This window comes from Fundulus heteroclitus, chromosome 8 (assembly GCF_011125445.2).
Source record: "Fundulus heteroclitus isolate FHET01 chromosome 8, MU-UCD_Fhet_4.1, whole genome shotgun sequence".
Taxonomy (NCBI): domain Eukaryota; kingdom Metazoa; phylum Chordata; class Actinopteri; order Cyprinodontiformes; family Fundulidae; genus Fundulus; species Fundulus heteroclitus.
The window spans coordinates 25,395,691-25,410,447 of record NC_046368.1 but is presented as its reverse complement, the minus strand read 5'-3'; the positions used below and the strand labels follow the sequence as shown (position 1 = coordinate 25,410,447).

At 38.9% G+C, this 14,757-nt stretch overlaps 1 protein-coding gene across 4 annotated transcripts; it reads left to right on the top strand.

Moving 5' to 3' along the window:
* Positions 1-4,499: 4,499 nt before the first annotated feature.
* LOC105918024 (deleted in malignant brain tumors 1 protein) lies at positions 4,500-13,469 on the top strand. 4 transcript variants are annotated; one of them, XM_036140434.1, is made up of 8 exons: positions 7,521-7,623; positions 7,784-7,865; positions 8,021-8,056; positions 8,148-8,432; positions 10,452-10,772; positions 11,281-11,415; positions 11,548-11,660; positions 11,793-13,469. In XM_036140434.1, the coding sequence occupies exons 2-8, from the start codon at positions 7,820-7,822 to the stop codon at positions 12,081-12,083; spliced, it is 1,227 nt and encodes a 408-aa protein (XP_035996327.1). In that variant the 5' UTR covers positions 7,521-7,623; positions 7,784-7,819; the 3' UTR covers positions 12,084-13,469. The 4 variants fall into 4 exon arrangements, with proteins under 4 accessions (XP_021166510.2, XP_035996327.1, XP_021166509.2 ...); XM_021310835.2 differs by lacking the exon at positions 7,521-7,623 and adding an exon at positions 4,500-4,544 and having other exon boundaries at positions 11,548-13,469; XM_021310834.2 differs by having other exon boundaries at positions 11,548-13,469.
* Positions 13,470-14,757: the final 1,288 nt, after the last annotated feature.

Genomic DNA, 14,757 nt, shown 5'->3' with positions numbered 1-14,757 from the left:
GGGCCTCTGAAACCTGTATAAACAAGACAAGAGAGGTACATATTAGTGCTAGCCTTTAGGTTATTCTTTTATAGTTTGTGTAATTTGTACTCTCATCATGGCCTGTCAACAATAACTGGGTTCATTTATAATTGACCACAAGATGGCAGTAGTTCAATATAAACAGTGCATTGAAAAAGGGTCGATACAGTTTGAGCATTTCCATATTTTGCCATGGGCCAACAATAAAAATCAACGTATTTTGAAGGGATTTTCTTTCATAGATCAACACAAAGCAACTGATACATGGCTTGTGAAAGTATTTTTTACAAATAAAAATCTATAAAGTGAGGTGTCGGTGAAAAGGAGTTTTTAGTCTTGCTAAAGATTTTCAACTAGATTTTAATCTGAGCCTTTGGATGTCCTCCAGTATTTTGCTTTGTGTGTAGCTACTTTTATGTTCCTTTGTTTTCCTATTAACTCTAACCAGCTTTTTTGTGCCTACTGCAGTAAAATCATTGTGATGCTGCCTCCACTAATATTTACTTTGGAGTTTAATATCACCCATAATGTTTCTCAGATAGGTCAAAAAGTTCAGTTTTTGTTTTTATGCTAAAGTACACCTTCCTTATGTTTCCTGAGTAAATTATAGATCCACTCTTTTAGGTGACTTCTGAAGGCAGCTGGCTGGGCAGGATTTTAGTTAGTAGTATCGAATTAAAAGGGACTCAACACAAACCACATTATTCAGATATTTTTGTAAAATGCGTAATTTTCCTTCTCTTTCACAATTATGGACTACAGTGTGTTGGGTCTTCAACATAGAGGTGAGTTAATCTTTGTCGGTGCAAACAGAACATCGGCATATCATCAAATTGCTGTGATATTTAAACACTTGTGTAAATTACATAGCGCTGGTGCATATGTGCTCATATGTAGCATCTCAGAGTTGTAAACCCAGACATCCATCTCCTTAATAACGCTCTCCAGCTCATTCTTGAGCATTTCAAGGTCAGAAAGGATGTCTACTCCCTAAAGCAAACTTTGGGTTTGACACAGAGGTATCCTCCTACTGTTATGAATGAGATAGGAAACCCAAAAATTCAGCCAGATAAGGAGACCATTTCAACAGATATATCTTAAAGAATAAACTGTTGAGAGTCAGGAAACATTTGGAGGCACGAGGATGAATCATTGGAAATGGAGGACACAGTTTAGTGGTTGCAGAAGAGTCTAAGATTGGTAAAAAAAATAAAAAAAATAAAAACTATTAACTTTCCAGAGTATAGACAGGGTACATGGTTATGTTAAATTGTTCCTCTGTCCTCCAGGGAAGCCTGTAAGCAGCACCTGTATAGGTGGTGGGGTCACGACAGGCTGCAACTTGTTACTAAAGACAGTTGGCTTTAAACACTGAGACAGCGTCAGCTGGAATGGCTGAGGCTTGAACCATGTACCCTGATTCCAGGAAACAGGTGAGGGTCATGCACAGATAATCAGAGAATAGCAGACAAATCCCAACGCTAGGCAAGGCTTGTAGGTCGTGGAACCGAATCAGGGTTATGGATCAGAGATCAGAAACTTAGTAGAAATCAGATAGCGGCAAGGCAAGGCACCTTGTGTTATGATCACATCTCCATCTTTCATTGCTAACAGGCTAACTAAGGTTTTTATTTTTTTTTTTATTTTTTTATTAGTTTATTTGTCAGGGACAATGCAGCGCACATTATTACATTCATAATTGTAATAGGCAGAGCCATAACAAAATGTGTAAATGTGTTGCATGAAAGGTTTCTAGCCTATAGGCTAATTTGCAACCCCAGTCCCCAGTCAGGCCTTTATAAAATACATTTTCCTAAAACGTAGCTCACATTGCACAATCATATATAAAATACTGTATAAAAGACAACCATTAACATTTTACACAATCCTAACAACATTACACAAAACAACACCTCACATCCAACATAATCATAATGACTCAATGTCCACATCTTTGATTTTCTTTCAGCCAATGTTTCACCTTTCTATTAAAAGGTTAAAAGTGTAATTTCAATTCTAAATTAACATTCATGCCTGTGTAACATGTAATTAGAATAGCTTCCATTGTATATCTGTATTTTTACTTTGCATGCATTAATAAACAGTGAACTAATTGCAAAACATCCTGCAGCATGTTTGTTCTGAGATCTTTATTCTAGAAACAATATATGGTTAAGCCATGACATTTCTATTTCTGCAAGAGGCTTGTTTTTATTTTCTCTCAGGGGACATGAAAAGGTTAAAATTCTAATTAACTCTTATATAGTACTTTACATTCCAAATGGTATTCAGAGTGGTTCACATGTTGAGGATGCTTAGATAAGAAAAAAAAAAGCGATAAGATAAAACATACCAATACAAGTTTAATGGAAAAGAGATATACAATATATAACTTTCTTTGAATACATACAAACTAAAATGGCAAGCTATTGTTTAAAAGGACTCATGTGAGTAAGTGACAAATAAAATACCGAGCACCTTTAAACAATGACTATGTGTCAAATGCTCATTCAAACAGTTGTTGTTTTTTTAGCTGAAGTTTAAAAACTGCCCAATCAGTTATAATTCATAATTCTGTTGGTAAGGAATTTCAGAGCTTAGGAGTAAAAACAGCTAATGAACTCCCTCCACATTTTTTCTATCTTGTCCTGGAAACTTGCAAAGTTATTTGCTCAGACAAGCGCAAAGCAACCATTAATGGTCGTGAAAACAAAGAGCAGGAGCAAATAATCTATCCTGAAATACACTGGAAGCCCAAAGGAGAGCAGGGTTAATAGGATGCATATAAAAGCATGAGTGAGAAATCGGTAAGCTACGTTTTTGTACTAATTGAAGCTTGTGAAGGATGGGCAATACAGAGGTAAGGTGGGGAGCAGAGCAACCGTCCCATGGTAATAGGGTGAGGTTGCGACCAGTACTTGGACAGAACTGGTCCAAGTACTTAACCTTGTGGCATGCCAGAAGAGGGGCTGTTGTAGAGGTGAAGTCATTGATCATCACTGAAAAATATTGTTCAGATATAAGGTAAACCATTTAAGCACTAGGCAATGTACGCCAACTCAGTGTTCAAGGTAAAAAATGACAACTGTGTGATCTAGACTATCAAAGGCCGCCATAAGGCCAAACATCACAAGTACTACTGAATAAATAGTGTCTACTGTTATAGGAATGTTGTTGTGGACTTTTTATAGAACAGACTCGGTACCATGGCAGAGCCAAAAACTTGATGGAAATGTATCTGCAATTTCATGAAATTAAAGGGGCAGAGCCACGTTCTTTGACTTTTTTTTATTTATATGTCAGTAGCTCACTCTGGTTGCATACAAAGTTTTTATGAAAGATTATCCCGTCCTGCTGGCGTATTAGTTATCATTTTGCCATTTTACGCTTTGTTCTTGCTCAGTTTGCTAGTAAATAAAGCCTTTCGTGTTTATTTTTAATAACAGAGGAAGCAGGACACTGACCATGTGCTGCAGGGGATAAAACAAGGTAGCAGCTAATAGCTATTAGCACCTCCCAGTGAAACAATGCAGAATAATCCAAGATCCAGTGAAAACAAAATGCAAAAAAACATATGAATTCTAGAAGGAAAAGACTGGAATGTCGCTGGGAATGCAGTATGAACGCTGGTGTTCACTGAAGCGGATGCCAGTTGCTCAGATGTGAACCCAGAGTTGACTCACATGGGTAAACGTTCTGATATGAGGCTCTTAAAGTTGCTGTAAATTGGTGTATTCGATTAATAACGGTTGGTCTTCGATAACACTGAGCTGCCGCTTTACTGCGAGGCATTGCAGAGGGTCAGGCTGTGCCAGGAATTATTTCATTTTGTTTTACTATCTAGTCGAACCAGCATTTTGATACTTCTGTGACTGCTGGTGGATGGCGCCTTGTCTGTTTATAACTGGTCATTACGCCCAGTGCGGGGCTATTTTTATCCACAAAAAAAGACCATCAAAACATTATCAGGATGGAGACTTGGTGTATATAACTTTATTTTATATTGATTAAACCGGTTTTTGGTCTTTTTTATAAGCATATAACATAGCTACATACCTTTAAAGGTATGGCTGCAGCTGGGACAGAACTAATTTCCGCATGACCTTAGACAAGAAAGACAGATGTGCAATTGGACAGAAATTAGAAAAAAGTTGGTATAGCATAATTTGGGTGGTCTAACCACAGCACGTTTGAACCCATCCTGAAACAGCTGTTCATAAAAGAGACTAGACAGGGACCAATAGTGTTTGTTTTTATTTTTTGATAATAAGATCTTGACATGGCCTCTCAAAACGCGTTGATGTGTGCGCGCTGGTGGCGCAGCGGGTAGCGTAACCCATGTACGTCACCCTTAGTCCTCGACGCGGTTGACATGGGTTCAACTCTGACCTGTGGTCCTTTGCTGCATGTCTCTCCCCCTCTTCCACCCCCCTTCCTGTCAGCCTACTGTGTTAAAAAGCGAGCCACTAGAGCGGTGAAAAAAATCTGAAGAAAAAAAAGCCTTGATGTACCACTGAGATTAAGTAAGTGTCTTCTGAAATGTAGTCACCCTAGTTCATGCTAATCTTAAAGACAAAGCAACCGAACTTCTTTGCGCTCTTGAAACTGTTCCTCTTTTTTATTCAGCACGCTTCCTCGGTTTAACTGACTAGTGAGAAGAAACGCGCTATTTAAGCTTGTCTGGTGGTTACAAAAGTCACATGTTTGGTGGTGACTCACTTCTGCACATTATGCACAGTCAGGGTGATTATCATCTTATCATCTAAGTCTCTTAATAGCGTTTAAGAAAATGTAAGGTTAAGTCCGTGCTGTTGTTTTTCCTGTATAAAACCGGCCTCAAAACTTCTCACACTAAATAAAACCACTGCCACTGAAGGATTGCCCTTCTCTTTGTGTTTACACAAACCTGAACATACGTTCCTCTGTTGACATGCAAACATACGCAAATGCAGATCTATACTTTTGTGGTTGTATTTACCCAATATACCAACGGATGTAGCTAGTTCCTGTTTTTATGGACTTCCTATACCTTAAACTGTAATCTAAGATCTTGTTTTTTTATGCATACCTAAGTTTAGTAAATAATAATAAATTAAGAATGATGTGTTCATCACTTAAATTCTCTCTTGTACCCAAGTAAACAATGAAATAGTAATTAACAGTTGCAAAATTATGTTAATACCATTTTATTCTGGAAAGCTGTGAAATTCTTTCATGAGTTTGTGTACTGCGTTAATAATAGTGATGATTTTTCTTTTGGTTTGTAGATTTGAGCTGCTTTAGCTGCAGGTCCCAGACATTTCTACAAACTCTGTGATCGATTGTGTGTGAAGCGTTTGTGAGATCTTCAAAAATGATGCAACAAAAATGTAGCCGCTTCATTGTTTTCAAGAAATACCTTGACGCAGAAAGTGGAAGTGAAAGAAAGTAACCTCAGAATAATTTTTATTTTTTAAAAGAAGCTTTTTTTTTAGCAGAGGAAATTCTATATTATTCTGTGATGGGAGTAACTTTAAAATGAAAACAGGAAGAAATACGTCAAAATCACAGTGAAATTCTTTGGTCAAGATGAAGATTAAGTCAGAGTGCACATCTTAGTTTTAACTTTATATTCACCTGCCCCTTCACTTAGTACACATTTTCAATAGCTCACAGCCCCATCATTTGGCAGCAACTAATTACATTGAAGAATATAGATATGGTGAATACAACGTACTGACATTCAAACCAAGCATCAGAATGTGGAACAAAGGGAATTTCAGTGACTTTGAATGCAGCATAGCTGTTAGTGCCAGGTGGGCTGGTTCTAGTATATCAGAAGCTGCTGATCTACTGGTATTTCCAGAGAATAGCCAAACACAGGAAATGTCAAGAAAGCAGTGTGGATGAAAAGGCCTTGTTGATCTCCACAGGTCAGGGGAGAATAGGCAGCCGTTAAATACAAAGTGGGCGGAAAACAATGTGTTAACGCACAATGTGTTGAATTCTGAAACAGATGAGTCACAGCAGTGGATCACACAGGTGCAACAACAGGAAACAGAGGATATATTTTGCCCAGGTTCTCCAAAATTGGACAATAAAAAACTGAAAAAATATGTTGGACCTTGTTTGATCCTTGGTTGATGATACTCAATTTCAGATGATATTTGGATGTTGCCATCAGAATTCAGTGTCAACAACATGAATGCATGCTGGTATAGCTGTTGACCATCTCCAACCCTGTTGAGCACAGTGTTTCAATACTCTGATGTCCATTTTCAGTAATGCAATTCACCCTGTCAGAAAGCTCAAATTATCTCAAGCTTATTTCTTTAACATCACAATGAGTTCACTGAACTCCGCTGGACTTCCCAGTCACCGGATCTCAATCCAGTAAAGCCGCTTTGGGAATCAAAGCTCATGTATTACGGACAAAAACATTCTAAATCTGCAGCAGCCGTGTGACGCTACCATGCAAATATAGACTAAATTCCCTGAGGAATGTTTCCATCATATGGTTCAATCAATGCTGTGAAGAATTAAGACGTTTTTGAAGCTCCACTGCTTCTAACCTAGGACAAGCAAAGTATAGCTATTAGTGGCCAGTGGTTGTATATCCGAGCTGAGGCTTAATATCGCAGTGTTGCAGATAGACTTTCAAGAGGAAATAATTCATTTTAATTTAGACCATTGGATTATCTATTCTTAGATTAGTCAAAAGATTAAGTAATCCTTAAAACCATAACAAATTCCCTTTATTCAGGTGTCTTATCTCAGCATTTCATCCATATTGAGAAGCTGGTTGCCTGCATGTCACAGGGCAGTTTTGCTCCACAAAAGAGTAACTCAAGACAGTATCCTGATGTATGTCTGACTTCATCGACGCTGTGGTAATTGTGTGTGTGTGGGTGAGTGTGTTTGGGTGAGCACAAACTTGCCACTTGCAGGTGTAAAGTTGATGATAAGGGCAGGCGCCTTCGCAACACCCAGTGTCAAAAAGCACCACAGGACAGGAAGTTTAGGGCTCCGAAGACCACGACAGACAGGCAGTAAGCACCCCCACAGGATATACACATGATCTGTGGGTAGGACTGCAGAAAAGCTGAGGAACCGCACACCCATGCCAAAAAGGCACAGTGAGAGATGGATTGGCACATACCCATCATTGGTGGTAAGAGTCTCACTCCAACTGCCCCTACCCTGCCGTTATGACTTAGATTACAAGAAATAGCGCACACCATGGCCTGGGACTCCCAGAGATCCCCAGCGCAGCCAGAGGGGAGCCTCAGCAGGGTGACATTAACAGCCCAGGGTGGTTTAACTGGGACTAGAGAGAAGATAAAGTTCACCTTTAGAAGGACCATCCTTTTTGTTGCATATGACTTTTTATAGCCATGATAAATTAATTGACAAGCACTAATGAAATTAAAGCGCACAGTTCAGTTTTGATCATGGTATGTAGAGTAACACATTTTGCAACTGTACAGTTCCCATTACGCAATTTTTCTTCCCCGCCCTGATGAAGCTAATGCCTACGAGGTGCTAAACCAGGAAAGAACCTTATTGTGCAACGTTGAATATCGTCATATCTAAATAAGAAATTTGGCATCAAAACGTAACATTGTAAGACAATTGATTTAACCTTAAAAATATCGCACTATGTGACGTCCTAACAGAGAGAGGCGTACCGGTTTGCTGCAGAGTGTAATGTGCCTGGTAAGCGTAGGGGAAAATAATGTGAGATAGATGTTTTATTTCAGTTCAGTTTTTGTTCCTTTGACAGCTTTAAACTGCACGGAGTATCGTTGGTGTCTCAGTGATGGGGCACACTCGATGGAGAAACTTCCTCTTTTTTCAGGCTGTTGGTGAGATGGCTTTTTATTGTTTTTCTGTTTCAGCAGAAACGAGAACACCATTATTTACAGTTCCCTGTAGATTTGTGTTTTATGTCTTGTACAGATCAGAGGTTAAAACTACTGTTCAATATTTTCTATACTTACACTGCGTTAATACTTTCCAGCTGCCCATATTTGTGCCTCACTTTCTGCTGCTTCAGGTCAGTCACGTTCAGAAATCAAATATGCTTTCAATTGTCATTGTTTTGTGGTAACAGTTCACATATATTTTTTTCTAAACTGTTTGTTTAGTTTCTATTACGTTTGAAAGCGGACATGCTACTAAGTGCTATGGAAGAGTTCAAATCGACAACGGCAGCATTTTGGAAAGATTCTGCGATGACAGATGGGACTTCAACATTAGTCAAGTGCTCTGCAGGGAGTCCAACTGCGGGAATGCGCTGAAGCCCCAGGTGGAACCCAAGTCCAAGACACCTGATTTCAGCTGTAAGGGAGATGAAAGCTCCTTTGGTAACTGCAAGCGCACAGAAAATAAGACTCAGCAATGTGAAACAAAGGCATATGTTGTCTGTTCAGGTAAGACGCTCAGTTAACAGATATCACAGAACATGGTTTAAGTCTACATCTTCGGACTGTCTGGTTCACCAATGTTTGCGCTGTTGTCTTGCTGTTCTTAGCCGACCGCTGTTTCCTATTTTATGCTTCAAAGACATGTAATGCTGTCTTTTACATGTTCATTGATTTTCTCATTGTTCGTATTATACATTTATTAATATGGGTTTTCCATTTGTGGGGAGAAATGTACAGTTTCACTTAAAAATGTTCAACCCCCACTACAATTTAGGTTTATTGTTCAGGTGTTTAAAAACAGTATATCATTTTCATTAGTTAATTTCATTCATTTCAGAAAGTGAAACTCATATATTATATATGATTCTGGCTTACAGATAATAAAACCCGAAGTTCTGTGTTTCCAAACATTTCAGTATGGGAAATTCATGGTGTCATAACTTAATCATTCAAACTCAAAACACCTGCAAAAGTTTTCAGGGCCTAAACGGTCTGTCACTCTGGGTCAGTAGGCGACACAATCATTGGAAAGACTGCTGAGTGGACAGATGTCCAGAAGACACCCTTCATAAGGAGGGGAAAACACAAAAGCTCATTGCTAAATCAGCTGGTGGTTTACAGTGTTATATCCTAACATTTTTATTGGAGGTTGAGTAGAAGGAATAAGTGAGTTTTACGTGGCCGAAAAAAAAAACAAAAAAAAAAAAACTCAACTTTTGCTCGGTGGTCCAAAGTTTGTCATCTGCTGGTGTTGGTCCACCCTCTTTTCTGAAAGGCACACTCAACGCTTCTGCTGGCAAGCTTTGTGGAGACGTTGATTTAATTTTCCAGCAGAGCTTGGTACTGGCCCACCTTTCCAAAGGTACCAAAAACTAGTTCAATGACCATAGTGTCACTTGGCTTGATTGGCCAGCAAACTGGCCTTACCTGAATCCAATAGAGAACCTGTCAAGAGGAAGATAATAGACAACAGACCCAACAATCCAGATGAGCTGGAGACCACTATCAAAGCAACCTGAGCTTCCTGAACCGCTCAGCAGAACCACAATCTGATCACCTCCATACCACGCCACATTGATGCAGTAATTCATGCAAAAGGAGCCCAAGCCAGGTATTGAGTGCACAGGAATGAACAGACTTTTCAGAATCCTGACATTTCTCTTTATTTATTTTAAGGAAAATTCTAATTTTCTGAGACGCTGAACATTGGGTTTTTCGTTTTCTATAAGCCATAATCATCAAACTTACAAGGAAGTGGCGTGAAATATTTCAGTCTATGAGCAAAGAAGATATGAGTTGCACGTATTTATACAAGTCCCTGGTCACTAGGGTGCATGAAGGCCCCTAGGTTTTTCAGGATTTTCTCATCTTTTCAGATGTAGCCCCCTGTAGATTGCCTCTAATGGTTGTTATGAGGACTTGGTGACCTCCAGTTGCAACTATTTCCTGCACTTCCCTACCTTACCCTCCTGCGTACTGTGTATCTCGCCGAGAAAACATAGGGGCTTTCATGCCCCCTAGTGACCAGGGACTTATATAAATGTTATTTCTGTTATGTACCATAGAGTAAATGTACATAGATTAGGGTTTGGATTGTCCTTCTACAGTATTTCAGTTTGAAATTATGCTTCTGCAATAGAAGATTAATTTATTTTAAGGCTTTACATATTTTTATTAGAGGTGCAGATAAATGTGACTGGCACTGTTTTAAGATGCTTTATCAACAGCAGCCGCTCTGTTAAAATATGTTCACCTACAGTTTTATAGCCAAAATGCATTATCGGCCCAATCTGAGACAACCCTGTGCTAGCCTGTATCACAGAACAATACCCTGAATCCATCAATTTATCAAGCAGTAACGTACTTTTTGTCCAGGATGAATTGGGTAGTTCGGTATACAATAGGACTGTACGGTTAGAGTGATAACGCAAAAACTGAATTAGGTTTTTAGAAATAAATGAGATTTTTTTCTTTTTCCTGTTTTTCCTGTTGTGTTTTTGTTTGTTTTGTTGTTGTTGTTTTTAGGCACACTTTCACAGCCCCGTATCTCACTGGAGCTTCCTAATGGGACCGTGGTTGAATCAGGACAGGCAGAAATCCCCAGGGGTTCCAGCTTTGTCTTCAGTTGCTCAGTTGCTAGTTCAACGCTGAACTCAGTTCACTTCCATCTGAGACACAATGGCACAACTACCGAAACATCCCCGCCAACAAACAGCATCTCAGTGCCGTTTGGCTTCCCTGTTGCTGATTATAAACATGATGGCAACTATAGCTGTATGTATACGGTGCAACTGCATAGAAACTACATGCTTAGTGAGACAGGATGGATTCAAGTCATCATTACTGGTAAGACAGCAAGACACGATGAGTCATATCACGATTCAATGCGGAACTTGAAGGCAGTATTTTAATCACTAATGCAAGATTACTGTTCAACGTGTTCATTGGTTATTTTTGCTGTTGCTAAGTCAACACTAATATATTTCAGCATCAAGACAAAAGGAAGACCGAACAAATACATTTTATTTCCTTGGGTCAACGCTCTTGTGAAGCATGTCTTTGGATGCATCAACATAGTGCCTGTGGCAGGATAAACAGTGTGATAGCAGCTTATCACAGCCATATGACCTTTTCGAGCAAGAGAGTTGAGATGTGATTTATTTACTATACATAACGGTTAGATTGTCAAAACTGTGTTATTGTCAACTGAAGAAATCTCTAAAATAGAAGAATAGATTTCACCCATTGTTTCATAGGGATAATGCTTAGAGGATGTGTTAAGAGGCTTGTGTAACATCACTGTTCATCACGCATGTTTGAGAAAACTGATTCTTGTCTGTTGTTCAACTTTAAGAACCATGGTGGATGGTGCTGCTGTACGTATTGCCCGCTGGGATCCTGGGTCTCCTTGTGGTTTTGCTGGTCGTCTGCCTCACCTGCAGGAGAAGACGACGAGTCGTGAAGCTGAGGACTGCGGTCCTGAATCAAAGTGAGCGCTCATATCCAAGTCTCACACACATATTTGATGTCTCACAGCAAAAAAAAAAAGGAAGAAAAAGTGTGGTATTTTAGGCTATTATTCTCATAACAAGCATGGTTCCCTTTTACACTTCTGTTGCAGTGTCTGATAGAAACAGCTACATAGATGAGGACGATGAAGAGGACGAGATGGACTATGTAAATGTTGATCCAGCAAACACCAAAAGCCAGAGAGTCAACGAAGCAGGGGAAGAGGTAAATGGTTCAGATGACGTGCCAAACAAGGGCTCTGGTGCCACAGTGCGCAACATAAGAAAACAAAAGGATGAAGAGGACAGCTCTGATGATGACTATTTAGAGCCTAACATGGTCTCTGGACTTTTACAGAGCAATGCAAAGGAACAGAGGGATGAAGACAGCTATGATGATGAACACGACTATGAAGAACCTAACGACGGTCCTGGTGCTGCAGTGAGCAGCACTAAAGAACAGAGGGATGAAGAGGACACGGATGATGAGCACGACTATGTACAGCCTAATGAGGGTTTTGTTGCAGGGAGCAACAGAGAAGAAGAGACATATGATGAGAGCAGCACCGATGATGAGCAAGACTATGTCAACATGGTAGAACAAATAGTGGACATTTATGGAGAAAACTATATTTATCAAAACCTTTAGACATGAGCCCGAAGAAATTCCACCACGTACCTCAATCACACTTTGTCCTAAAATACATTTAGTTGCTACAGTCAAGTACTGTCACTCTCGTGTTTATTAGTGTCGATCACTACAGACACCTCTGCCTTTTTGGAAACAACCGAACTCTGAGTTTGGAGGGCTCCAAATCCACCCACAAATGAAATCCTTACTCTGTTTGTGAAATGTCAGAAGGGAACTGCCATTGGGACCAACTTGGAATTAGACAAGCACAAGAGCTTCAATGTACGGACTTCTCAAAACGGGACTAAGTTATTACATGGACTGTAGAATCTGTTTCACAGTTTGTGATGTGCACAACAGTTATGTGAACAAAAATCAGGGTATTCAGTATTAAGAACAATATCATCTGGCAAACTGGATGTATTGGTACACCTCTGGTAGCCACACATCCTTCTGATATAGTCCTATTACAAAAAAGGGAATAACCCTATTGTGATTACATTGGCAGCCATGTTCCTCTACTACAGTTATTATTCATAAATGGTAGGGACTTTCTGTTTGAGTACTGCTCTTTTTGTGTCAGATAAATGCCTTTAACATTAGGTACCTGCTGGGGAAGGCAATGAAAGAAGTCTGTTATTTATTAATGTTTCATTCTTTAGTACTTCAGTGTTGGCAGGCATTAAATGATGTTAGCATGCCATGTTGCATAAATGTTAAGATCTTTGTAGAACGGGGAGTAGGCATGCATTTGTTATGACAATTTTTAGATGAAGCTTTTCAATTTTTTTAATTCATCTGAACAGGTTTATTTCTGATTGATGACAATACCAATTGCATCATCCTTTGTTGTTATTTTTTTCCAGTCAGAAGAAAAAGGAGTTCCAAACAAATAAGGTATAAAACTTGCACTTGGCTAAACAATATATTAAAAAACTTTATTTTGATATTATGTTTATTTAGCTAAAATTAACTTTTTTCCCCGTTATATATTTGCTTCAAGCTGAAGTCTCTGAAGAAGACAAAAAAAAAAAACTGTTGCAAGCACCATTTTGCGGCTGTGGAAATCTCTGTTTAGGATAAAGGATTGTTATAGTTGTGAGAACTGAACTCAGCTTGAATAGTTGTGGGATCGACATCGATTTTGAAAATTGTTTTGTGTACCAAAAAGCCAAGCAAACATTTTAAAATCCAAATAGTTTTCTGTTAGCATCGGTCAAAGAGGAACTACAGCTGCTTTTTTTTTTACTGCTTCTTCTACCAAACCAAAATACGGCCTCTTCGGTTAACGTGTCACTTTTGGCACTGTAGAAAATTGTCTCACTGGCTATAAAAGAATTCCCTCAGTGACGACTAAAGATACGCAGATTTGCAGTTGCATAGTGATGTTGTTTTGAGAAAAAATAAATAGCAAGTCAGTCCCTACAAAGCTTTTTCAAGCGCAAGTAAAGATTCAAGATTAGTATAATCCATTATGAAATGGTATGCATAGTTTTCAATTCAATTAAATTTTATTTATATAGCGCCAGATCAGTTTTCTAAACCATTCACTCAAATTTGCTTAAAGCATGTTTTTGATTAGATAAGAAATAATAAAGTCCAATTTTATCTCCCTTCAGTGCCAGAAAAAAAAAAATTCTATAAATGTTATCTGCTTATCTCTGAGTGCGTGGGGTCTTATATGAGTATTTTTATTGGACATTACAAGAAGATTCTATGGTCTTCAAATCCTCGATCACGTCCAGTCTCGTATTGATCTTCACCCATCTGCTGCTCAAGGACAACATGCTGACACCATTTAAACCACGGAAACATTAAGAGATGTCCGTTTTATTTCTAGAACTGGAATGTGCTGAGCTTTCATTCTAAATTTAGCTTGGATACAGCATGATTAGCTTCAACTAAGCTCTACAACTACATACTTGATAATGGAAAGGAATAAAAACTACATAAAAAGCATTGTGCAACATTTAAATGTAAAGTGTCAAGCACAGTGGTCTGAAACCTGGGGCTACTTTACAGCAGTTTGAGACATGCAGCTGTGGATCAGTTTTTGCAGGTTTTTGAAGAATTTTACTGGCTTGACTTAGCTTTATTTTAAGTGACACCAGGGTACACCATTGCTTCTCAGGTTGATGAAAACATTCCTCCACAACCAAATTCTGTTCATCATTACAGTAGTGTAAAAATCTGAGTACATAAAAGTAACAGGCTGTTAATGGCAGAAGCATTGTCAAAACCACTGTCATCCATTTTGTAATGTTTTTGGAATTGTTTACCTCAATTCTAAGTTAAAGCTGGAAGGAACATCGAACAAGTGGTCCGGTCAAGTATACAACAGTTTTCAATAACCAGTGTTAAAGCACGGCCATCACCTTCTAACCTATAAAGAACTTAATCCTCTAAACGTGGAAGTACCAGAGAAATGACACCTCACTGCTGACCGACTTTTTGCAGCCCCGTAAACTTATTTCTAGCAGCAGTTTGGCTTGGATTATTTCGATCAGGTCACATTATAAATTGAGACAAGGGGTGGTAGTGGTTTTGTGCATATATTATATATATATATACACACACACACGTGTGTGGGCAGCTGATCTAGGACAAATTATCCCCTATTTAACCCCTCAGCATTTTTGAAGATGACTTGTGTGCCCCTACCCCCCCCCCCCTCCAAAAAAAAAAAAAAAAA